At 39.9% G+C, this 27,500-nt stretch overlaps 1 protein-coding gene across 7 annotated transcripts in view; it reads left to right on the top strand.

Moving 5' to 3' along the window:
- Positions 1 to 27,500, top strand: part of dlg4a (discs, large homolog 4a (Drosophila)) — a 226,871-nt gene that overhangs the window by 159,330 nt on the left and 40,041 nt on the right. For all 7 annotated transcript variants that reach the window (XM_073951680.1, XM_009302021.5, XM_073951679.1 and 4 more), the window contains one exon: positions 24,280 to 24,333. In XM_073951680.1, coding sequence (XP_073807781.1) covers positions 24,280 to 24,333 — 54 coding nt within the window. The remainder of the gene's footprint in view (positions 1 to 24,279; positions 24,334 to 27,500) is intronic.

Below are 27,500 nucleotides of genomic sequence, written 5' to 3'. Positions count from 1 at the left end.
TCTTCCTTTGTGTTCAGTAGAAAAAAAGACATTCATAAAAGTTTAGAACCACTTGAGTGTGAGTAAATGATGAGGAAGATTTTAGATTTTTTTAAAGTAAACTATCCCTTTAAGAGCTGAATCAAAGCCTGGCAATGGTCATTTTCTCTCTCTCTCTCTCTCAATTAGGTTGATATGTTGGTCAATGGATAAAGTGTTATCGGTTTATCAATGTTAAATAGTTAATTTAGCTTAGCTTCTTCATAGCTTAAGAAATAATTATGAATTTCATCCATCTATTCTCCAAATTACAGCATATAAAACAATTGTTGTATATCTATTCACAAAACTGTGAGGAAAACAAAGAAAACTGGAGTATATTTTAAGACCAGTTCGATTTTCTTCTGTTGAACAAAAAAAAAGAAGATATTTAAAAAATTATTGCTTTTTTTCCCACAACATTCTTCAGAATATCTTCCTTTGTGTTCAATAGAAAAAAAGACATTTATAAAAGTTTAGAACCACTTGAGTGTGAGTAAATGATGAGGAAGATTTTAGATTTTTAAGTGAACTATTCTTTTAGGAGCTGAATCAAAGCCTAGCAATGGTCATTTTCTCTCTCTATCTCTCTCAATTAAATTGATATGTCGGTCAATGGATAAAGTGTAATCGGTTTATCAATGTTAAATAGTTAATTTAGCTTAGCTTCTTCATAGCTTAAGAAATAATTATGAATTTCCATCCATCTATTCTCCAAATTACAGCATATAAAACATTTGTTGTATATTTGTACACAAAACTGTGAGGAAAACAAAGCAAACTGGAGTACATTTGAAGACCAGTTCAATTTTTTCTTCTGTTGAACAAAAAAGAAGATATTTTGAAGAATGTTGGTTTTTCCACAACAATCCTCAGAATATCTTCCTTTGTGTTCAATAGAAAAAAGACATTCATAAAAGTTTAGAACCACTTGACTTTGGGTAAACGATGAGGAAAAGTTTACATTTTTGGGTGAACTTTCACTTTAAGAGCTGAATCAAAGCCAAGCCATGGTCATTTTCTCTCTCTCTCAATTAAGTTGATATGTTGGGTAAAGTGTCAATTATCAATGTTAATTAGCTTAGCTTCTTTATAGCTTAAGAAATAATTATGAATTTTCATCAAACTACAGTACATACAATATTTTTTGTATATCAGTACACAAAACTGTAAAGAAAACAATGAAAACTGGAGTATATTTTAAAACCAGTTAGAATTTCTTTCCTCTGTTGAACACAAAAAAGATATTTTGAAGAATGTTGTTTCTCCCTCAACATTCTTCAGAATATCTTCCTTTGCATTCAACAGAAAAAAGACAGCAAAGTTGAGAACCTCTTTCCCTTTAACAGCTAAATCAAAGCCTATGGTAAGTCTTTGTCTCTCTCCTTCTCTCTCTCTCTCTCTCTCTCTCTCTCTCTCTCTCTCTCTCTCTCTCTCAATGAAATTGGTATTTTGTATCAATGTTGTGATATATTTAATACCTGTCAAACATTATTTTAGAAATAATTGTACTTTAAATGTTTTCTAATGAGTAAAAATTTTCCATTTATAAATTCTTTGCAGGGGTGTCCAAACTCGGTCCTGAGGGCCGGTGTCCTGCATAGTTTAGCTCCAACTTTCTTCAACACACCTCCTTGGAAGTTTCTAGTATACCTTGAAAGAGCTTGATTAGGTAGTTCTGGTGTGTCTATTTGGGGTTGGAACTAAAGTATGACACCCCTGTCTTATGGTTTTCCTTAAAGGGATAGTTCTCCCCAAAATTAATATGTGCTCACTTTTTATTTACTCACCCTCGGGTGGTTTCAAAGTTGTATGAGTGTCTTTTTCTGTTGAATACAAAAGAAGATAATTTGAAGAATGTTAAAAAAAATCTGCAACCAACAACTTCCAAAGTAGATGAAGCAAATACGGAAATCAGTGGTTACACTTATCTAGCTTTCTTTAAAAACTGAAGAAAGTCAAGTGGGGTTTAAAACATCACACTTCAGTAATAGGTGTCAAAATGTTTAAACACAGACTTTTACAGAGTATTTAATCTTCACCTCAAGACCTTGAGACCACCCAGCTAAATCGAATGCTTTCAAATGAGTGAAAAACTTATGATTAAAAATATATAAAAATGTTAGAGCTCAGCTTAGCTTCTTCATAGAATTGTCATCTGTCTGTTCTCCAAACTACGGTACCCTCTCTTCATTAATTTTAATTTATTTATCTATTTAGACATTTTTCCATCAGTAGAAATAATAGCCTAAAATAATCAATTCAATTGATTCTGTTTACCCACTATGTATTTTTAGGTTTCCCCACAGTCCAAGCGCATGCACTATAGGGGAATTTATAGGGGAATTATTACCGAAATTTCCTGGAAAATAAAAACCGATGACATGAGGACTTCTGGAGTGTCGGTGTTAAGTGCTGCAGATGAGCTGTTACTGACATCAGTGTGTGATGCGGAGAGAGTCTGCGTGAAGCCCACTCCAGTGGAGGAGTATCTGATTACCATGCAAACATATTCATCAGCAGACTGACACAAACACAGACAAGAGGAGATTCTTGTCATTTGCCCACATACAGCCTGGAGAATGTTATATATTCACATAATGATGATGATGATAATCTGCTAGTATGCACAAAAGTCACTGGTTTGAGTCCTGGCTGGGTCAGTTGCAGGTCCGGATTGGCCAATCGGGAGGACCGGGAGAGTTCCCGGTGGGCCGGTCCATTTTTTGCTGCGAGGGCCGGTGTACTCTCAGCAATCACACTTTTTTGATTTATTTATTTATTAATTTGACCATAGCTTCACTCTTTTTATTCATTATTTTGCCGCAGCTCTGCTCTTCTTATTTATTGTCTCGCAGCGCCATGAGCAAAATGTAGCCTGCAGGGTAATGATGATGTAACTATCATTCCGGCCACACAAGCATAACAGCGCCATTGTGGTCCAGTGGTCAGCACGTTGCATTAAGACATCATCGATCTGTGTTTGATCCTCACTTAAGTAATTCTTTTTTTTTTTTTTTAATTTTTATTGTTAAGACATTTAAAACTAAGGTTGTTGAACATTTGAAGTTCTAAAGCAGCTGTTTTCTTGAAAAAGACGTGATAGTGTAGTTAGAAACTGAATTGGAAATGTAGTCAGTCGTGAACTGAGGTGGGTCGGTCTAATGCTTAAAAACTCCAGGGCTGAAAAGCAGTCCCACTCCGGCCCTGGTCAGTTGGCATTTCTGTGTGGAGTTTGCATGTTCTCCCCGTGTTGGTGTGGGTTTCCTCCGGGTGCTCCGGTTTGCCCCACAGTCTAAACACATGCGCTATAGGGGAATTGAAGAAACTAAATTGCAGAATTAATGAATAATGAACAAGGTTGTATTAGTTAATGCATTTACTAACATGAACAATAAATGAACGATATGTAAAAACTGAAACTATTCGGCTCGTCAAATTATTCTAGGACACCACCAGTAAATCTTGGTGAATTGGGTTTTTCTGTGAAGCCATGTGTAAAACAATCTGAGTGTTATCTTTGATGATGGCTTGAGATGTGATAAGCAGATTAACGCAGTGGTCAGATCCTGCTTTCTTCAGCTTCGACTTTTACAAACAGTCAAACCTTTTTTATCTAGAAAACAACAAATAATGCATGCATTAATGACTTCTATATTGGACTACTGTAATGCGCTATATTTTAGGATCATTCAGACAACTCTATCCCGCCTACAGCTAGTCCAAAATATTGCTGCAAGGCTTTTATCCAGCACCAAAAGATATGACCACATTACACCAGTTTTGCGCTCTGCACTGGTTGCCAGTGCACTATCGTGTCACTTTTAAAATTCTTCTCCTGGTTTTTAAATCTCTAAATGGTCTAGCTCCTTCCTACCTGTCAGACCCGTTGACTGAACATCAGCCTGGTCGGTCTCTTCGGTCATCTAGCCAGAGACTATTATACATGCCAATGCCGGGGCTGAAATGCAGGGGTGACCGTGCTTTCGCAGTAGCTGGTTCTACCTTATGGAATGCTCTGCCCCTCTATATTAGGTCTATATCATCTCTGTCTGTTTGGTAAATCTAGGTTGAAAACTTTTTGATTTGGCATTGTATCAGTGAGAATTGTTTGTTTTTAGCTGTAATAACTATCGGTGAGATTTGTTGGTGTTTAGTTTTAATAAATATTAGTGAGAATTTTTTTGTTTTAGCTATAATTTTATTCTTGTTCTTTGTGATTTGTATTGTTCAGCACATTGGTCTACCTTTGGTTGTGTATAATAGTCCTATGTAAATAAAATTGACATTGACATACTTATTACAGTATTTATTTATCTTGGTTAACATTAGTTGATGTTAATAAAGTTGTTCATTGTTGTTTAACTAATGCTAACAAGCAAGAATTTGCATTTTAATGAACTATGATTAATAAATGCTGTACAAGTATTGTTAATTATTAGTTCATGTCAGTAACTATACATTAACTATATAACATTAACTTATTAATTAACTACATTAACTATCTATAGTTACTATACAATAACTAATATAATGTTATTGTAAGGTGTGAATGTATAGAGTATATCACAGGTGTTGATATTATTGAGCAAATCAATGGAGTAAGGTGAGACTTCTTTAATAAAACAAAATTTGTCTTAAAACTAAAAATAACAGATCAGCTATAGTCTTGTGAATGGTAATGTAGATTATACCCAGCACCTCATTTTGTAAAGGGTATTTTAGATGTTTGAAACGCCATAGAGTGCTGAGGCTTTATTGTTTCAGTAATACAGGTCTGCAGTCAGACTCTCCCTAAAGGCAAAGCTCAGCTCAGCTGATAACAGCTTAATGGTGTGAAGCTGCGGAGACTTTGACTATTCCTGCACTGTTAGACTGTTGAAGAAATCAGCCAAGCTGAACACAGTCCGATTACACAACTGTTCCTGTTTTAAAAGTGGAAAATGTAACATACTGTATTAAGGCCGGTTTCCACTGAGTGGTATGGTATGGATCGGTATGCTTTTATGGCCGTTTCAACTGTCAAAAGGCATACTGAACCATACTGTACCACCTTTTCGGCACCCATTCGAAAGGGTATCAAAAGGCGGAGCTTGATGCGCAGCTGAACGCCGTTGGTTTACAGCCCTGCTGAAAAATCCAGCCTAAACCAGCCTAGGCTGGTTGGCTGGTTTTAGCTGGATGACCAGCCTGGTTTTAGAGGGGTTTTGGCCATTTCCAGGCTGGTTTTCAGCAATTTCCAGCCTGGTCTTAGCTGGTCTGTTTGGAAAATGACCAGCCAAGACCAGCTAAAACCGCCTTGACCAGCCTGGTTTAAGCTGGATATAGCTGGTTTTGGCTGGACTCCCAGCTTGGCTAGGCTGGTCAAGCTGGTTTTAGCTGGTCATCTCCCAGCCTGACCAGCTAAAACCAGGCTGGAAATGGCTGGAAACCAGCCTGGAAGTGGCCAAAACCCCTCTAAAACCAGCCTGGTCGACCAGCTAAAACCAGCCAACCAGCCTAGGCTGGTTTAAGCTGGATTTTTAGCAGGGAGAGATACGTCATTCGCTTACACAACAAGCCAGAATGAAAACAAAAGACCGGCCATGTTTAAAATAGACAGCCGAGAGATTACAGCGGAAATATAAATACATATAATAACAAGACATGGTCGATCCGGGCTCAAATAAACCTTGTTGTTGTCTTGATGAACAGCCAACAAGAGCCAAAAAGAAGAGCAGATTTACCCTGTCCCCCTTAGTTTTTAACGAGCCAGTCTGAAGCGCGAGTGGTTTCGCTTTCTTGCTTGCGATCGCCACGTATCTATATCTGTAATAACAAACTTCTTGAGCTGATGATAATAACGTGCGCTTAATTATTGACGTGCTTTTGGGACCTGATCCTATCAGAAACTGACAAACGCGAGAGTGAAGCGCGAAAAAACAAAGGAGAAGCCGGAAAAAAAGAAGCACATTATTATTTCAGCAAACGTGAACAAACTGCCATGCTTAACTATCATCAACACTTTTTGGACTAATATAAACTCTGGAATGACGGAATTACTCTCTAACAGAGGCTACACGTGCTGCTGAAGATTACACACACAGATGACTCCTTAACCACTATGAATAATCAGAGTATCTTACTTCAGCCATCTTCCACCCCTACTCCTCCCATTTCCTTGTCAGGGCAGCACAGAGGCCTAGTGGTTAGCACCATGGCCACACAGCAAGAATGCAACCGGCTAAGACACTACCTGGCCAGGTCGGCGTTTCTGTGCGGAGTTTGCGTGTTCTCCTCATGTTTGCGTGGGTTTTCACTGGGCTCTCCGGTTTCCTCCCACAGACCAAAAACATGTAACACAAGTAAATTGACAAATCTAAATTGACGCTTCATAGCGTTAATAATCTACTTCCAACATTATCAAGCAGGGGAGTTCTCGAGACCTACCTGAACTCGGACTTCCCTCTCGCCCTGCAACGGGGGGCAGCCCCGGGCTCGAGGATCTCACAAGTTCAGGGCTCTCTCCCGGGACAGCATGCCAAACACGCTCCATAATCAATCTTCAGCTAACGGCGAACTCTTGAAATAAATGGAAATAAAATCCTATCGCTCTCAGTCATTAAATCAGAGCACAAGGGTGATTCGCTATGCTACCTGTATATTTTGTGTATAGCAAGGATCAACACTCTATACATTTTTCTTCTTTAGGCTTGAAGTCGCGTTGTCTTTATCTTATTAAACTATTTTTATAAGCTTTCAATCACTGCATTAAACATCAAGAAGAAGATATGTGAATTCTCTCGAGACTGTCTAGACCTACTGGCGTTTTACTACCACACACACAAGAACATATATACACACACACACACACACAGAGATGACACAGATGGTGTGTTAAGACAGTCTGACCTTCAGTCTGTGCTGATGAGGATCTTTGATGTCTTCAGTGTCTTCAGTATCATTTCTGACTCGGAAACCTCAGGGAAATGTAAGCAGACGCCTCCGCAATCTTTAGACATCAGCGTCAATCAGGTTGTAAAACTGTGGGACTGTAAGAAAATTTTACTTTTAAATATAAACTCATACCTGTCAACATTGGCATGTGAAAATATAGGATACCACCCACACACCCAGAAAAACAGCATTAAAAAATCCCTAAATTACTAAATATGCTCATCTGAAGCTGTATCATTGTAAGTAAACAGTTGAAACGGTCAGTAATATATTTTACCATTATCATTATCTACAAGGTTAGAGTCAAAAGTATACATAATAAATTAAACAGTTTAGCCTATTAAAATGAAAAGCTATTATAAAGAAACTGAATCAAGCTATCAAATTTCATGTACTGTTTCTTTGGTGTATAATTTAAACATTATTATTATTATTATTATTATTCAGTCTTCATTCATTCATTTTCATCCGCTTTTCCGGGGCCGTGTCATGGGGGCAGTAGTCTTAGGAGAGAACCCCAGAAACTTCCGCTCCCCAGACACTTCCTCCAGCTCCTCAGGGGGATCTCGAGGCGTTCCCAGGTTAGCCGAGAGACATAGTCCCTCCAGCATATCCTGTGTCTTCCCAAGGCCTCCTCCTGGTGGGGCATGCCTGGAACAACTCCCTACATAGGCGTCCAGGAGGCATCCAAAACAGATGCCCGAGCCACCTCAGCTGACTTCTCTCGATGTGGAGGAGCAGCAGCTCTACTCCGAGCTCCTCCCGGGTGTCAGAGCTCCTCACCCTTTCTATAAGAGTGCGCCCTGTCACCCTGTGAAGGAAACTCATTTCGGCTGCTTGTTTGCGAGATCTTGTCCTTTCGGTCATGACGCTAAGCTCATGACCATAGATGAGAGTAGTAACGTAGATTGATCGGTAAATCGAGAGCTTTGCCTTTCGGCTCAGCTTCTTCTGTAACACAACGGACCGGTACATCGACTGCATTACTGCTGCCCCGCCTGTCAATCTCACGCTCCATCCTTTTCCTCACTCTTGAACAAAACCCCTAGATACTTGAACTCCTCCACCTGGGGTAAGGACTGTCCTCCAACATGGAGATGGCAAACCACCCTTTTCAGGTGGAGCAGCATGCCCTCTGATTGGAGGTGCTGATTCTCATCTCAGCCACGTCACACTCGGCAGCAAACCACCCCAGTGCATGCTGAAGGTCCATGTTCGATGAAGCCAACAGTCTGCAAATAGCAGAGATGAGATCCTGTGGTCCCCGAAACGGACCCCCTCCAGCCCAAGGCTGCACCTTGAAATTCTGTCAATACAGAATTGGTGACAAGAAATTGAGCATAAATTTCGATCGATTTCCATTAAAAAACAAAATCGTGACACCCCTACTATTAGATGAAATTCTTGAAATTAAAATTGTTAACCCATCTGGGTTATTAAATAACCAAAAAAAGGTTAAAAATAACCCAACAAAACACCAAACATTTAACCCAACTAGTTGAGTTAGTAATGAATAACCAAATAAGGGTTAAAAATAATCCACACACACCAAACATTTTTAACTCAACCACTGGGTTAAATAAATATCTCGTTGTTTTAGAGTGTGTGTTAAATGCTGTAGTTTGCCAGTCTTTTTGTCTCTTTGTGAACTTGGTGTGTGTGTGTTCAGTCTTAAACAGCGGCATAAGTCAGTAGACACAAGAGTCTGCTAGCAAATGAAGAGCACATGCCTTTAGTTGTGAACAATGCTTTAGTTGTGTTCGCTCTAATTTTAGCACTTATTTGGCTTTGTATACTTGTGCATTCACTTGCGTCTTAGTTGTCTATTTCTGTGGCATTCTAGGCTGAGCAAGCTGTGTTGAAAAGTAAAGAGACATTTCAAGAAAAAAATAAGGATGGAGAGTGTGTTGAAACGAGCAGATGTGTGTGATAATGAGAGGACGAGTGTGAGCGTCTGGCAGATGTGCTTGTGTGTTTTTATCCTCCTACAAGCAGACGCCTTCATCTCACACAACAACATCACTGACCTTAACTAACATCAGCAGGAGTTTTTAATGCTTTTTTTAAAATGAAGTCTTCTGCACATTAAGGCTCTTCTTGTGTGTTTGATCATGGTATATATGTAAGTCTGGACCACAAAACCTTTTTTAAAAGTCTTAAGTGGGTACAAGTAAAAGCTATTTTATTTTTCTTTAATACTAAATATCATTAGTAGATCGTGTTCACTGAAAATGTTTGTCAATTTCCCTCTGCAATTATATCAAACATATGCTGGAATAGTTGGTGGTTCATTCCGCTGTGGCGACCTCTGAAATAGAGACTAAGCCGAAGGAAAACGAAAGAAGGAATTTTACACAATATATGAAAAGTTTGTTTCTTTACTTTTAAGGTAGGAAAGGCATCTGTCTTATAAAACATATATCAGAGTAATTGACGGTTCATTCCACTCTGGCAACTTCTGGTAATTGAATAAAAAACAAATTCTATTGAAGTCAATGGTTACAGATTTCCAACATGATGACAGAGTTTTAATTTTTATGGGTGAATTGTCCTTTTAATGCATCCTTAATTGCTAAATAAAGGTATTTCTTTAAATTATTTAATTAATTAATCCAAATTCTTACTGGGGCAACGCGGTGGCACAGTGGGTAGCGCTCTCACTCGGCTAGGTCAGTTGGCATTGCGGTATAGGTGAATCGGGTAGGCTAAATTGTTTGTAGTGTATGTGTGTGAATGACAGTGTGTGGGTGTTTTCCAGTAATGGGTTGCAGCTGGAGGGGCATCCGCTGTGTAAAACATCTGCTGGATAAGTTGGCGGTTCATTCTGCTGTGGCGACCCCAGATTAATAAAGGGACTAAGCCGAAAAGAAAATGAATAAATTAATGAAATTCTTTCTGTCTCCAAAAATGTTTACCAATTGTACTGAATGTTTATTTATTGCTAATCTATATTAAAAAGGCATTGTAATTGTTTCTAAAAAATAAAATCAAAAATTTAAAAAAATACCTGATAGGACACAAAAGAAGATATTTTGAAGAATGCCGGTTGCTGACTTTTCAAAGTATTTTTTTGTTTCTTACTAAGGAAGCCTAAGGGTCCCAGCAAACAGCATTCTTTAAAGTATCTTCTTTTGTGTTCAATAGCAAAAAGAAACTCGATTACATGTGGGAGAATAAATGATGAGGTAGTTTTCAATTTTAAGTGAACCGTCCAAACACAGTGAACCATTAAACATGGTAAAATCACTGTAACCCCAGCCTTTTGTGGCTTAATAGAAAGTACTTTGCTTGTTACAAATTTATTACTTTATTTAGCTTTCACTTGTCAAAGCAGTTGGAGTTTTGTTTTTGTTTGTTTGTTCTGTTGAACACAAAAGGAGATACTTTGAAGAATGCTGGTTGCTGGGACCCAAAATGTTTGAATTTATTTTTAGAAACAATTCTAAAAATATTGGAATGTTGGAAAACTGTAACCATTAACATTCCTTGTAGGAAGAACAAATACTAAGTTACAAATACTAGTTACAGGTTTCCAACATGATGACTGAATTTTCATTTCTTGGGTAAACTGTACATTTAATGCATTCTTAATTGCTGAATAAGGGTATTGCTTTTTTTTTTTTACAGAAATCATTCATTCATTTTCTTGTCGGCTTAGTCCCTTTATTAATCTGGGGTTGCCACAGCGGAATGAACTGCCAACACCCCAAAAATTGGACAACTTTAAAACTTATATTAATTAATATTAATATTATTAAGAAACAAAATGTTAAGAATAATGGTTAAATTAAAATAAATATTAATAGCTAATAGCTAGTTACTGTAGGCAAATAACCAATTTTTAAATAATTTCTTATCTACTTTTATATAATAAATATATCGTATAATATATAACCAAACCTAGTTGTTGAACACAAAAGAAGATATTTTGAAGAATGCTGGTTGCTGACTTCCATAGTATTTTTTTCCTACTAAAGAGGTCAATGGATGCAAGCAACCAGCATTCTTCAAAATATCTTCTTTCTATCATTTGAAGGTATTTTTAGGTGAACTATGCCTTTAAGAAACCCTATAACATGGTCAAATCACTGTAATGCTTAATCTTTTGTGTGGCTTAATGGCAAGTGCTTGTGCATCAATAAATCTTTTGAAACCACAGCAGTGCAATAATAATAATGATTTTTCAGCGTTGTTTTGAACAACGACAGACACAAGTACTAATGTGTTAGTGTGTGTAAGACTGAACTCATTCTGCCTGTGGCCAGAAGAAACACTGGGGTTACGTAACCACACAATCACTCTGGAAATCCTTGTCTCATACATCTTCTTTGTCATCATCATCTTACAAAGACTGCCGGTATATACTGAGAGCTCATATCTTTTGAAAAAAGGCTGAAATGTGAAGGAGAGCAGTAATGTTTTGAGGGTAGGAGGCTAATTTCATGCTTTAGCTACAGAGCATCTTCTCATGTTAATCAGCCGATGACTGCACCACAACAAATCAGCAGAAAACAGCGAGAGAGCTGAGAGGAAGATGAAGGTGCAGAGAAATCTGGTGTGAAGGACAGAGCGGAAAGAGAGCGAGGAAAAAGAGGAGAGCGCAGCTTTTTCCACCCACACATCGCCATTCAGGCCCGCCTTCCTCTCCTAATGGAGGATTCTCAGTGTGTTATTATTTCCAGTGGAAACTCTGTGAGCAGCATGCTGTCAATTATCAAAGACAACAGTTTGTGGAGTTATTATTGGTTTCAAGCAATTCGAAAGAAAAGTACCTGGAGAAAGCTGTCCGCTTACATTCCCAATCATATCTAACCCTGCAGGCAGAGGATGTCAACATGATCAGATTGGCGTTGAACCCCAACGTACCCCAACATCGTGGGGACGTTGGATTTTGTTTGGAAATGAAAATCGAGTTGACGTCAAAACCCAACATCGGCGTCAACATCCAATGACCAACTTAAAATCAACCAAATATCAACATCTAATTGTGTTACCCTTTGACGTTGTCAGATGTTGGATTTTTGGTCAATTTCCAGCACAACCTAAAATCAACCAAATATCAACGTAATTTAATGTTGTTATTGGACGTCAAAATAATGTTGTCCTTAGACGCTGACTAGACATTGAATTTTGGTCACCTGACATCATGACCTAAATGTAACCTAATATTAACCGTCTTACGATGTCGTGTGCCTGCAGAGAAACTGCTAAAACAAAACTCAAAAAGAACTTTGTTTTGGCCAGATTTTGTTCGAAATTACATCATTTCAGTTCGTACTTTGATTAAATTACATCATTTCAGTCCTCTTTTGTCTCTACTCCTGCCATTAGTATTTATTTTCATCCTCTTATGCCTAGTTCAGACTGCGTGATTTTAGCCCCGATTTTGGCTCGCCGACAGGTTTTGAGAAATCGCCGACAAATGCCTGAAATCACAGGCAAATCGCTGCTCGTGCACGTGAATGACAATCACACAGTATGAACTATCAAAGACGCGATCTGAGAGAATCGCCGATGAGTCGCAGATGCCTGCGAGATATTTGCCGTGCTAAATATCTGGAGCTGTCGGCGAATCAAATCATGCCGTGTGAATTGAGTTTTGACTGAAAATAACATCAGCGATTGCCTACAGCCAATGAGAGAGCGGCAAACACTTGTGTGTGTGTGTGTGTGTGTATACCTGCTGCAGGCCAGCGGGAGGCTGGGCGAGAAGTTAAAAGCGCTCTTTTTCGGTTTATTTGGACCGAAAAGAAAACTAGTGGAGGTTTGACAGGACTCAGGAGCAACCGTGTCTGTTGACGTTTCTTACAGAAAGAAATTAGTTTATTATCAACGTTGAGGAGAAATGGCTAATTCCCATTAAACCCAGGTGAGCAAACATGTACATGTTCTACCCCATTAAAGGCTTCTTTCTCATTATGTAGTTAATAACAGAAGATATACTACGTGTTTTTGACTATGAGACGTAGTTTGGACGAACTTGTCGGCGATTCTTCCTTTAGTTAAGTCATGCAATGTGAAAGTCCCTGTCGCCGATCCATCTTGCAGTGTAAACAAAGTAGCGACGAAACGCTAGCCCAGATAGTCATGCAGTGTGAAAACATCTGTGACACGACTACTTTGAAAATCCTGCAGCCTGAACTCGGCATTAGGGTGCTTTAACACCTGTGAATCGATTCAGTTGTTCCGTTAGAGGGATTAAAATTGTTACATTGTTGCTCTTTGTTCTTGGTGCGGTTCGCTTTCACACAGCAAAGTCTCTAAACGGACCAAAATAGCTAAAACAAGTAACGTGTGAGTAAACTCTCCTCACATTGGTCAGAGTTTCACGGTTTATTTTGCAGAGTCCCGCTCAGCTGTCAAGGGGATGGTAGTGGTTTGGGGGTGTTTGACAAAGTGCACGTGACGTGCCTGAAGAGCGAGGAGGGATGCAGTAGGGAGGGGTGAGAAGGGTGCGCGATGCATTTGAGGAGCGGGAGGGAGAGGTGGGGCTCCCGAAACTTCTGCGAGACTTGGGATGTCTGTTGAATGACCTCCTGGCTCCCGCCCTACTCATAATTCTCTATTTATATAGCCGTATGCCTATTACATATCCATAAAACACTGATGTAACCGGGCTTGGATCGTATCGCTTTCTCACTACAGTCGATCAGAGTTTGTTTCCATCGAGCCAAGACCACCTCATTCAAGCTATCTCGAAGCGATTGGTATGGCGCGGATCCCAGCGTGATTGGTGGTTTCAAATTTGCCAAAGGAACTGTGCTAACTGGGCAAACGAGACAGGTTCCGAAACAAAAGTCTAGATGTGAAAGCACTCTTAGATGCATCTTTGGGTCACTCTCGGCAATAGCGTAAAAGTACCTACTGGAGAGGCGGGTATGAAATAGTAAGACCCCATTCGATTTAAACAACACAGGCTTATTGGGAAAATGTGCCCAGGGATAAATTTCTGAGAACCGGGAAATACATTTACCGGCCACTTTAATAGGCACACCTGTCCAACTGCTCGTTAACGCAAATTTCTAATAAGTCAATCACATGGCTGCAACTCAATGCATTTAGGCATGTAGACATGTTCAAGGCGATCTCCTGCAGTTCAAACAGAGCATCAAAATGGGAAAGAAAGGGGATTTAAGTGACTTTGACTGTGGCATGGTGATTTCGTTGTTATTGTTCACACTTAGCTAGAGTTCGTTTTCCCTCTTGGTGCGGTTCGTTTGGGCAGGTGTGAATGTAGCAATCCAAAAGCAGACCAAATAATCCAGCTGCCGTAGACCGATGTGCTGTGCATTATGGAATGTAGAGGAAAAATATTTGTTTACAGCGCTTTGCCAACAATTTAAATAGAGAAAGAGGCAAAAACATTACCTGATGAATCTTTGCTAATATTTTCGGAAGGTAACCATGTCACAGTTTAGCTAAATTAATTGACGTGCGATGCACCTTCGAGGTTTGCAATGCATTAAAACACTGTTTTCCAGCCGCACTTCATTCTTGAAATTAACCGTTTTTCTAAAGTGATGTAGCTAAACTATAATTTATATTATACACAGCCAGCGCAGTCGTCCTTCCACAGTCAAAAGCGACATTTTGTGTCTGCCGGTTTGTTTACTTGCGGGTGTTCCATTGGCATTTTTTCTGCACACTAATTCTGACCAATCAAAAAGCAGTTTAGGAAATACGTTCAACAACATCTGGCCAATGAGTGATGTGGGTTTTGTCAGATGACTGCATTTTGGTTCTTTTCAACTGTTTCAGACCAAAACAATCAGTGTGGTGTGAAAACGACCCAAAGACGGCAGAAAATGCTACGATGTATCACTTGTTGCCCTTGGTCCGGACCAAATGAAGCAAACTACAGATGTGAAAGCACCCTAATTTAGGGAGAAAAAATGAAAATCTAGCAATGCATCAAAGCCAATGTTGCTACTAATCGTTCACATGTCCAAGACTATGATTAAAGGTTAAAAAAAAGCCAATCCACAATTACTTTTTCTATTGAAAACACATAATTTCAAGAGTTCCCACTTATGCTTAGCATTTATTGCAGGTTTGGCATGCTGCCCTGGGAGAGAACTCTGAGCTCGGAGATACTTGAGACCAGTCAATAAGCATATCAGGGGATCTGAGATTAGCTCGAGAGCTCCCCCTTAGAGAAGGTAGGAAAATGAGGAGATGGGGTGGAAGGGGGGATTCTTCCAAACGAAGATAGAGCAGTAGGGAGAAAACGATCCATTTATAATAAGCTTGGATCACTCTGATTGGATTATTACTGATTACAGATGAGAAGCCAGTCCAGCTCAATCATATCCAACCCAGGCTCATTCTGAAAACGTAGTCCCATGGACGTTTCTGGAGACCGCGAAATACGTCCCGGGAGGTACGTATGGCTGCATTAAATTTTTTTAAGCGAACGCTACAGGGCGGTGTGATGCCATTCCCTTTCGTGCTTGCCGGCTGACCGCTTACCTCCGTGTGGATGGCTTTCCCGCTGAAGTCAGTTTGTCCGGTCAGCTCATCGTGTGCGTCGGCGGACTTCAGATGCAGAGAGGAGGAGTTGATAAAGGCGTCCAGGTTCGAGTCTGGGGAAGAGCGGTTCCAGAAACCAAGTAAGACAAAAACAGAATCCAAAAAATAAAGCGAATGAGTTCATAACAGGGTGAGAACAAGGTGAAATCCAAAAACATGGTAAAAAAAAAAAAACAGACGAGGGTTTTTCTTTTTCTAGACGGCTTTTCTAAATTGTTGCTCGGGTTTAGAGAAGTGAGCGGGTCAATCGGTAAAACTGGTTGGGTTCAGGGAAGGAGGAGAGTGGGTCAGCTGATTGGCCGGTCGCGCAGTCAATCATTTGGTCAGTCAGACAGCGGCCTCTGGTGGGTTGACGCGAGAACAGCACGGGCGCGAACGGCACTCGCGAGAGACGTTCGAGATACTAAAAAGCACACACAGCGGCCTCTTGAGGATTCGCGAAAACAAAAACTACAGAAATACAAACCTCCCAAGACGTATTTCGAGGTCTCCAGAAACGTCCGCTGGACTACGTTTTCAGAATGAGCCTGGGTTAATCATATCACGTGCTCCTCTCGAAATTAGTTTGTGAAACTTCACTTTGTGTGTGTGTTTTTTTTTTTTTACCAAATCAGTGACATAATTTGTGAACTTGGCAATTAAAGAGTTAAAATCCTGTAATTTTTCAAAACATTTAATTGTTTTGATCAGGACTGAGGTTAATAAACAGATTTATGCAAAAAAGGTTTTGATTATCTGATGCACTATTTACAGCAGTTTAATTCAGTGGATGATTTCACCCCGAGCATAACAGAAGGGTAGTAAATTTGAACAGTGCACATGGGTTAAAACAGATAACAGTATCTTTTATGACAGTTGCTCATTTTTTGTAAGCGTAATGTAAGATTCTGAGTTATGAGTTACCTTCTATTTCATCATCGTTCACTTTATTATGGGCTCATAATGGTGGAGTTCCGGCAGTCTAGCTTTGACACTGTGGTGTTTTTTTCTTTCTGAATGGATGAGGAACTTTTAGCAATGCACACAGTGGAGTCCTGTGAAGCAACTGTGCCAAATATGTTCAAAGTGAAAAGACGATGGTTATAATTTATTAACGCTCTTACATGAATGATTAAATGTGCATTATTTGAGGCCTGCTTTTCCAGGTGGATGAACGTCTGGTTGTGCGTGCCCAATATATAATTCCTGTGGGTGGTGTTCACAGCATGTCAGCCGTGCTTTACAGATTCTTAAGTGATGCATGGACTTGATGTTTTAAGATGTGTATATTTACATGAAAGTAGCCTCACAATATCTGCTGGTGAATGAATTCCCATTCACTTATATTCAATTATACAGCCATCTGTGGTCATTTTGCTGTGATTTGTCACAGTTTGTTTTGTGCCATGAGTAAGTGTGCAGTATCCCAAATTACTGACAGTTATACAACACTTGTTAACAAATTAAAATATTATTATTATTATTATTATTATATAAACTGACATTTTCTGTCGTGTCTATGTGATGGTAATAATTTTGTTTATTTTTGACCACTGTTTTATATATATATATATATATATATATATATATATATATATATATATATATATATATATATATATATATATATATATATATATATATAAATTTAGTCTTGTCGTCCAGATCAATTGGAAAAGTTGAAGAAGGTGGATTATTCAGATGAATCATCTGTTGAACTGCATCCCAATCATCACAAATACTGCAGAAGACCTACTGGAACCCGCATGGACCCAAGATTCACATAGAAATCAGTCAGGTTTGGTGAAGGAAAAATCATGGTTTGGGGTTACATTCAGTATGGGGGCGTGCGAGAGATCTGCAGAGTGGATGTCAACTTCAACAGCCTGCCCATTACATTACAAACCACAGGAGAGGGAAAGTTCTTCAGCAGGATAGCGCTCCTGCTCATACTTTAGCCTCAACATCAAAGCTCCTGAAAGCAAAGAAGGTCAAGCTGCTCCAGGATTGGCCAGCCCAGTCACCAGATAGAACATTATTGAGCATGTCTGGGGTAAGATAGAGGAGGCATTGAAGATCAATCCAAAGAATCTTGATGAACTCTGGGAGTCCTGCAAGACTACATGGGGTAGGATTTAAACGCAGCTTTAATTGATAGACAGACATTCAATACAGGAACAAACCGAATCACTTCGACAATACAAAAGAGTAAACATTGTAACAGGCAAAAGGGTCGAGGCAGGTGGCAAACTCTAAAATAGTACAGTTGTCGCTCGCTATAACGTGGTTCACTTTTCACGGGCTCGCAGTTTCGCAGGTTTTATTTGTGCAATTTCACCCTTTTTTCTACATTACATTGTGTTCTGCTTCCTGGCTGGTTGTAGACCAGGGCTGCTCAATCCTGTTCCTGGAGATCTACCTTCCTGCAAAACACAGCTCTCACCCTGATCAAACACTCCTGAACCAATTAATTAGGACCTGAACAACACTTGATAATTACAGGCAGGTGTGTTTGAAATGAGTAGCCACTAAAATCTACAGGAAGGTAGATCTTCAGGAACAGGGTTGAGCACCCCTGTTGTAGACCATTGTAAATCAATCTCCTGTACTGTACAGAATGATTTTAGCTCGGCAAATTTACATAAATCTTTGATCACTAGCAAGTGCTGAACTCTATGTTTGCAAGTTTTCTCCCCCACAATGTCGACAAAACCTTCTGCACCGTCAAACGCACCTGCGGTAGCACCCAAAAGGCAGAGAAAGATGCTTACCATCGCACAAGAACTGTGCGAAGGAGGGTAGAAGTCACGTGGCTGTAGGGCACCATTATTGGATAAATAAATGATTTGCTTTCTATCTATAATACTGGACTTATTTTTCTACGAAAGTTTGAACTTTGAGAGGGTTTAAACAAAAGAAAAGTGCTAAAATGTTAATGCCTGTCTGAAAAAAAAGTGTATAAAGTGTCGTGCGGGGTTTTACAGCCTTAAAACAGCTATAACCATTGAAAAAATTTTACTGACTACGTCGTGGATTTCGCCTATTGCGGGTTATTTTTAGAACGTAACTCATGCGATAAACGAGAGACCACTGTATAAACAAACAAAACAAAAGGTCAAAACATGGCTAGGCAATACAAGGAATGCGCTATGGGACGATCACTACAAGGAAACAAGACTCAGCAACTGGATCTGTGTGTGTGAGCGGTGTATACATGGTCCATGTAATCAGCAATGATGTCCTTCAGCTGTGTGTGTGTGTGTGTGTGTGTGTGTGTGTGTGTGTAATCAAAATTAATGAGGATCAGGTGTGAGGTGCTGATGATTCTGGGAAGTGTAGTCCAGTTCAGTGGCAGATGTGACAAGTGTCTCTACTTGGTGACCATGACAGTTTATTTATTATTTGTATACATCTTTATAAGGACATCTTCATATACATCTTTGTTGGAGTCCAGTATAACAGAGTAACTGACATAGACACACAAAACCCCTGCAATAGTATAGTGTGTGCTCGGCTTTAATCACAGAGCTCATCAGCGTAATCACACTCACTCTCCACTCCACCTCAGTAATCTAGCTTTGTTTTCTCAGAAGCTCTGAGGCCCAGTTGAAGTGATTGCATCTCCTGCTAATGCACCAGTGCACACATTTTAGCATAATTACTGACCTATCTTACAGAAAACACTGCTGGATGTGGTACTGTTAGAAATATTGACTCGTATAGAAGCTGTTGCTGACTTTCTCTTGATTAACTTTTATTTTAAACTTCTTCAGGTGACGAGGTCCTGTCCGTGTGTGCGTGTGTCTGTGTGTGTGCGTGTGTCTGTGTGTGTGCGTGTGTCTGTGTGTGTGTGTGTGTGTGTGTGTGTGTGTGTGTATGTGTGTGCGTGTATATTTATATTTATATTCATATTTACAATAATAGAATATGGGACGGCATGGTGGCTCTGCTGGGTCAATTGGCATTTCTGTGTGGAGTTTGCATGTTTTCAGTGTTGTCGTGGGTTTCCTCCTGGTGCTCTGATTTCCCCACAGTCCAAAAGCATGCGCTAGAGACAGTGGCCTTTATTAAAACTTTATTAAACAGATTTTTTGAGCAAAATAGAATTCACACACAGGGGTTTATCTCCCTTTTATTATAATCGTTATAATTCTCATTCTTATATTGTTATTTGTTAAAAGAGTAGCTAACAGTGAGATATTAAAATAGAAAAAACAAAAGTTTTATAGACAAATAATGTTTTTTTTATTTTACTTTTTTTTTTAAAGTTTTAATAATTGTTTAAACCAATAACCTTTTAAATAATATATATTACATAATGAACTTATAACTAGTGAATATGAGGTGGTTTCACTTTCGAAATGCGGTATGAATTCATCCCATTTGACGTTTTTAATTCGTGTGAACACATCCAGGTGCTGCTTGTCACTTTGACAAGACTTCTACGTTCGTTCGTGCCGTCATTTGCGAAAGAAATGATCGCTAAAAGGTTTCTGATAAACCGATGTGACAGCCGTAGGCGCTGTGTAAAGCGTGTGCACGCAAGAGGGAGTCAGATTTGTCTGGATTTGTCTGGCACTGCATGTTCCTCCATGAGATAAGTTATATTGATAACATATTATATATTACTTACATAATGATTTCAGCGTATTATGCGTCAGTGATGGGTCGTTCTAAAATGATTCGTTCATTTTGAACAAATCTTTTGTATGACTCATGGAGTGGATCATTTATTTGAGCATGCGCACATTTGTGCAAGTGGAGCTCGTGTGCTAACTTGGAGTGGTCTGTTTCCAGCAGAATGCACACGTGTGGCATTAAACCATATCGATATGAAAGATATTGGATAATACTGCATAATGCGCATGCTCAAATGAATGATTCACTCCATGAGTTATACAAAAGATTTGTTCAAAATGAACGAATCATTTTAGAACGACCCATCACTGACGCGACATGGAGGAACATGCAGTGCCAGACAAATCCAGACAAGTCTGACTCCCTCTTGCGTGCACACGCTTCACACAGCGCTTACGGCTGTCACATCGGTTTATCAGAAACCTTTTAGCGATCATTTCTTTCGCAAATGACGGCACGAACGAACGTAGAAGTCTTGTCAAAGTGACAAGCAGCACCTGAATGTGTTCGCAAGAATTAAAAATGCCAAAATGAGATGAATTCATACCGCATATCGAAAGTGAAACCACCTCATATTCACTAGTTCTAAGTCGTGTTAGGGGATATACCGATATGATTCCCCATCTCGATATACCGCCCAGCCCTAGTATTTAGCCCTACATACTGTTGAATCTGGTAATCCTGCAACATATTTTCTTGCACATGACCACACAGAACAACATTGATGGCATTCAAAGACTTGTAGACCTGTAACTTCTCTCTTTTAAAATCACTCGGAGCTTCAATGAGATTGTATATTTTAGGTTGGACGCTTGGTCATTTAGTCGTATCTATTATCCATTGGGAGAGTGCTATCGCAAATAGACCTGTCAGGCTAACGCTGCTCACTTTAACGTTAATTTTGCCGAATCACTGTGCTTATCACTGGGTGACGAGCTGTTATAATACACTGAAATCATTATGTAAATAATATATATAATATGTAATCAATATGACTTATCTCTAAGACAACAACAAACTCTGCACTGCATCGGATGTCAATCCCTCGCTGTAAATGCTAGTGCTCCTGTTTTGTTTTTTCTGCAACCTCGCTACGCAAGCATCCTGAATGTTTACAAACTAATAATTCATCTATTGGACGTCAAACTAACGTTGTCTACTGAAGCTGTCTAGTCATTGAATTTTGGTCACCTGACATCATGACCTAAATCTAACCTAACGTTAACGTCTTATGATGTTGTGTGCCTGCTGGGTCAGTATGACAAAAAGCATGACAACAGATTATTAAAACAGTGACTGAACATACCCAACCTTTCATCCTTGTCCATTTTAAGTGTGTAAAAAAAACAGTCATGAAAGAGAGCTCTTTTAAAATACACTTAAGTGACCTTTTATTTGAGTTGAGCGTAAATGCTTTCAATACTTTAACACTACTGCTACACAATTAATACAATAAGCGTGCAAATAATCTATATGTGCTTTATATTGTCCTAGTGTAAAAATGCTTCCATAGTCTACATGTGAGATATTAAGGGTCAGAACGGTCAGAACATGTCGCCCACACACACATTCTGCAGAGGATTTATCCAAAGTGGCTTGCATTGCATCGATGGCGCACGTATATCAGTTTTTGCTTGTCCTGGGAATCGAACCCTTAACATTGGCATTATTGCATTATACTCTAACACTTGAGCTATAGAACAGCTACACACGCACGCACACACACTGGATGTTTTGGATCTCTGGGTCTCTCAGTGTGAGCCGTGGGCCAGCGAGCTGCTGAATGAGTTTCTGACAGCGTGTGTAGTTGAGTGTGTGTTAATGTGATCATGTGGGCGGCTGCATCGGCCTGTGATAAAAGCCAGGAGTTTTGAACACAACTCCAAGGCTTGTGTGTGTGTGTGTGTGTGTGTGTGTGTGTGTGTGTGTGTGTGTGTGTGTGTGTGTGTGTGTGTGTGTGTGTGTGTGTGTCTTTAATCAAATTTATCGGAAAGCGATAGAGGTCTAGCAGATGTTACAGCCATAAATTGCTTGTAGTGTGTGTGAGCTGTAATAGAGGGTAGAGCAGGGCACCAGTAGATGTGTGTGTGTGTGTGTGTGTGTGTGTGTGTGTGGTTTGCTATTACATCATTTCAGTTGAAGAACCTGTGAAGTGTTTTAAGGCCTGCTGCATAATACATTATAAACTTTAGATAGCTTACTAAATATGTAAAGAGTTGTACGCTACGTTGTCGACATATTACGTTGAATGTCTTATCTTGGCAATGGTGTCTGAATAATGTAATTTAAGAAATAAAAAATGGCCATTTTCATCACATTTTATTTTAAGTTTCCTCAACTACTATGTACTTGCATCAAAACAGAGTTTATTGTGTTCATAATGTATTGCACAACAGGTGTGGTGCTCTTTGCAAAATACAACAACAGTGAAACATACAGTCAGAGTAAATTACAATGACAGTGCAAAATACAACAACATACAGTTGAAACCAGACGTTTACATGCACTCTAAAAAAAAGGAACATAACCATTTAAAAAAATGTCTGATGGTAAATCATACAAAACGTTTACTATTTTAGGTCCGTTAGGATTACCTAAATGATTTACATTTGCTAAATGCCAGAAAAATGAGAGAATTTTTTATTCATTTCTGGACAGTCTAAAGTTTACACATATTTCCTTGGTATTATTTTAGCTTTGCTTTTAAACTGTATAACTTTGGTCAGATGTTTTGGGTCTCCTTCCACAAGCTTCTCACAATAGTTTAAAGGAATTTTGGCCCATTCCTCCTGACAGAATTGGTGTAACTGAGTCAGATTTGTTGGCTGTCTTGCTTGCACAAGCTTTTTCAACTCTGCCCACAAATTTTCTATGAGATTGAGATCAGGGCTTTGTGATGGCCATTTCAAAACATTCACTCTGATGTCCTTAAAGTACATTTTAACTAATTTGGCAGTATGCTCAGGCTCATGGTCTGTTTGGAAGACCCAATTGTGGCCAAGTTTTAATTTCCTGACTGATGTCTTGAGATGTTGCTTCAGTATTTCTACATAATGTTCTTTCTTCATGATGCCATCTATGCTGTGAAGTGGACCAGTCCCTCCTGGAGCAAAACAGCCCCACAACATGATGCTGCCGCCCCCATACTTCACAGTTGGGGTGGTGTTCTTAGGCTTGTAAGCTTTCCCCTTTTCCTCCAAGTGTAACACTGGTCATTATGGCCAAACAGTTCAATCTTAGTTCCATCAGACCACAGGACATGTCTCCAACAATTATTATTTTTCCCAGTGTAGTTTAGCCAATTGTAATCTGGCTTTGTTGTTGATTCTGGCTTGTTGATTTTCCCATGTTGTCACACAAGGAAGCAGTGTGTTTGAGGTTTTCCTTCAATACTATTCTACAGTTGTGCCTCAAATTAACTCAAATGTTGCCAATTAGCCAATCAGAAACTTCCAAAACCTTCATCACCTGAGCTTTTACAGAGGCAGAATAATCTTATTGTATGTAAACTTGACTTTCAAGAAAAGGTATAACAATTTCTCAAAAACTAACTCATTATTCTGCCCTTAAGCAGAACAGAAACAAATTTAATAATCCTAACTAACCTAAAGAAGAAACCGTTTAGTCACATTAACATCTGGCTTTTTTTAATTGTTATGTGCCTTTTTATACAGTGTATGTAATCTTCTGGTTTCAACTGTACTCCCAAAAAACTAAACAATATACAATCAGCAATGTTGACACTCAGTAATACGTAGAAGACAATAAGGTGTACACATAGTCTGACTGTTGGTGGAAAATTCTTGTAGGCAATATTGTTGTAAGTAAGGATTGGTTCATCATCATCATCCCATGTCACCCATATCTGTAATCACATGACCTGATAAATCAAAATCACATGCTTTTTTTTGATGCACATGCTAAAATTTATTCAGTAAATGTGTTTTTATCATCTTTATACACATTTTTGGTTGGACTCTGCCTATAATGACCTTGTGAAAATGTGGGTCAAACTAGTTAATGAGCGCTGGTGTAGAAGGTTATCAAGGCGCTTCATGCATATAGAAAATGTGCTGCATCCAGCAAAAGAAGTGTTACCGTGGTATATTCTGAACACAGTCATTATCTCTAATAAGTGCTGCGCTAAACATTTTCTCTCTTTTTCTCTTTCTCCTCCAGGCGAACTCTCCACCAGTAGTGGTAAATACAGACACGCTGGATGGATCACCGTATGTAAGTATAATGCATATTTTACATCCAGAAATAATTAGTCCTATAATCATCTAGAAGAATGTCTGGCAACCAATCACGACACCTTCTCATATCCTAAATTTGAGATTGGCATGATTTTACCATGTACTTTCTTTGTTGATTATGGTGAGGTTTGTTCCACACCACTGGCTTGCTTGGCTTGGGACGTGTTATTACATTATTTACACATATTTAAGTGTAAATAACTTTTGTACAGTAGAATAAAAACCGAGGTGATGCATATGTGCATAAAATATAGATTCTGCACTTTCAAACGAAACCACTTACGAGGGTCTGGTGCAATGCTCATCCTTTAAATCTTAAAGTGAAAGTCGATGACGTGAGGTTAAAATCGTTAGTTGCAGCCCTAATTTAAACCGCACTGAACTGAACTAAACTGAACTTCAACTGTGAAAACTGGACCGACACAGTTTCAATTCACCAGAACTTCTACTGTATGTTGCTTTGACACAATCTACAATGTAAAAGCGCTATAGAAGTAAACATGAATTGAATTGAATGGAATTCTGAAAAATCATACTTATATAAAATTACCATTGTCAAAAATGTGAACCCAAGCTCATTCTGAAAACGTAGCCCCGCGGGCGTTTCTGGATATCGCGATTTAAGTGGCCGGAGGTACGTATGGTTGCATTTAATTGTTTCAAACGAACACTACGGGGTGGTGTGACGCCACTCCTCTTTGCGCTCGCCGACTGACGGCTCACCTCCGTGTGGAGGACTTTCCCGCCGCAACCAGTTTGTCCGGTTAGCTCGTCGTGTTACGACGGAGGGGAGCCGGCCACAACAACGACGACGACCGGGTTCGAGTCCGGGGAAGATCGATTCTAGAAATCAGGTAAGACAATAAACAGAATCCAAAAAATAAAAGTGAACGAGTTCATAAAGGGGCGAGAATGCGGTGAAATCCGAAAACGCGGTCAAAATTAGACGAGGGCTTTTCTTTTTTCTGGACGGCTTTTGTAATCGTTGCTTGGGTTTAGTGAAGGAGGATGAGGAGGGTGGGTCGGCTGATTGGCCGGCCGCCCTGTCAATCGTTCAGTTAGTCAGTCAGTCAGTCGGACAGACGGTCGCTTGACAACGGCCTCCGGCGGCTTTACGCAAGGACAGCGCGGGCGCAAACGGCACTCATGTGAGGTGTTCGAGACGTGAAAAAGCGCGCACAGCTGCCTCTAGCGGATTCGCAAAAACAAAAACTGCACAAATACGTACCTCCCAGGACGTATTTCGCGGTCTCCAGAAACGTCCGCGGGGCTACGTTTCTAGAATGAGCCTGGGTGGAAAAATGTAGTGCAAATAGAGTAAAAGTGTCTGTTTTAAACACTACTCAAAGTAGGAGGTAAATGCAGTGAATATTAAGCTGTCATCATGCACACACGTGTATAGATAAATCACTCTGACACACTGAACTGAGCTAAACTGAACTGAACTTAAACACTAAAAAAACTGAACTACTCTGTTCCAATTTACTATGACCATTTATGTGAAGCTGCTTTGACACAATCTGCATTGTAAAAGCGCTATACAAATAAAAGTCGATTAAATTGAATTGAATGTGTAGGGTATATGCCTAGCTAGTGTTGTTCCCATACTGATAAACTTCCGGTGACCTGTTATTGTGAGTTTTTTTCCATTTTATACGGTTCCATTTAGAGCATCGATGTTGCAATGTAATTAAAATACAACTAGTTAAACAGGCTTTGGTATTTATTTAGTTCCTCGAGGGTGAAACGAAACAAAAAGCCGTCTTCTCACACACGCCTGTCAGAATCGGCAGAAGCTCCATTGAACACACTGGAGTAAAATAAATGCTCATATTATAAAGACATGGCGGGGAAATGTAATTTAATGCAGTGCTTTTTGTATAATCTGAACCCCACTGTATATCAGATATCACTCAGCCAGTGGAGATCGCTGAATTTTAAAGAAAACAGACCTTAAACACGCCGATTTTGCAATGCCATACAGTTCACCGGAAGCGCTTATCCCAGGTTACTGGCAAATTAAAAGTCCTGTTAGCATACTTCGGCATATACCCCATTAAACAGTGAATCAATGATTTCAGAAAGCACAAAAGTGAAAATGTTATTCATCAAAATGGCTGTTCTGGCCTGTAGTGTGAGCAGAGATAGACCCATTATAGGAAAACGAATGGGGGAAATGCGGCGCTAAATAAAGAAGCCGCAGGAATTTCAAGAGTTCACGCTTAGCTCATGATTTATACATAGCTTGTTTGGCATGCTGTCCCGGGAGAGAGCCCTGAGCTCAATGGATCCTCGAGCCCAGGGCTCCCCCCATTTGCAGGGCGAGGGGAGATTGAGCTCAGGTCGATCTCAATAGCCGCGTTTCCACTATCGGGCCAGTGCGAGCCAGGGCTTTTATCGGGCCAGGCCAATCGCCCGGGAGGTTGAGCAGTGACGCTGAAATCATGTCGCATTTCCACTGTCGGGCTAGTAGCTTGCAGCGAGTCACGCAAACCCCTCCCCCAGAACATCCCCCAAATCGAACTTCACTTAATCCGCTCACTTCAGCGGGAATCAGGCAAATGAAACTGTTAAAATTAGGACAACCAACCCTGCTGAAAAATCCAGCTTAAACCAGCCTAGGCTGGTTGGCTGGTTTTAAGTGGTCGACCAGGCTGGTTTTAGAGGGGTTTTGGCCACTTCCAAGCTGGTTTCCAGCCATTTCCAGCCTGGTCTTAGCTTGACAGGCTGGGAGATGACCAGCTAAAACCAGCTTGACCAGCCTAGCCAAGCTGGGAGTCCAGCCAAAACCAGCTATAGCAAGCTTAAACCAGGCTGGTCAAGCTGGTTTTAGCTGGATTTGGCTGGTAATTTTCCAGCCTGACCAGCTAAGACCAGGCTGGAAATGGCTGGAAACCAGCCTGGAAATGGCCAAAACCCCTCTAAAACCAGGCTGGTCCTCCAGCTAAAACCTGCCAACCAGCCTAGGCTGGTTTAAGCTGGATTTTTCAGCAGGGAAAACAAACAAATGACACGTTACTGTACAGCAGTGCAATGTAGATGTAATGTGGAGAACATGCAAACTCCGCACAGAAACACCAGATGGCTCAGCGAGGACCCAATGCCATAGGTATTCTTGCTGTGAGGCAACAGTGCTAGTCACTG

Source organism: Danio rerio, chromosome 5, assembly GCF_049306965.1.
Source record: "Danio rerio strain Tuebingen ecotype United States chromosome 5, GRCz12tu, whole genome shotgun sequence".
NCBI classification, from domain to species: Eukaryota; Metazoa; Chordata; class Actinopteri; order Cypriniformes; family Danionidae; genus Danio; species Danio rerio.
Note: the sequence above shows the minus strand (reverse complement) of the source record. Positions and strands in the feature narration are given on the sequence as shown.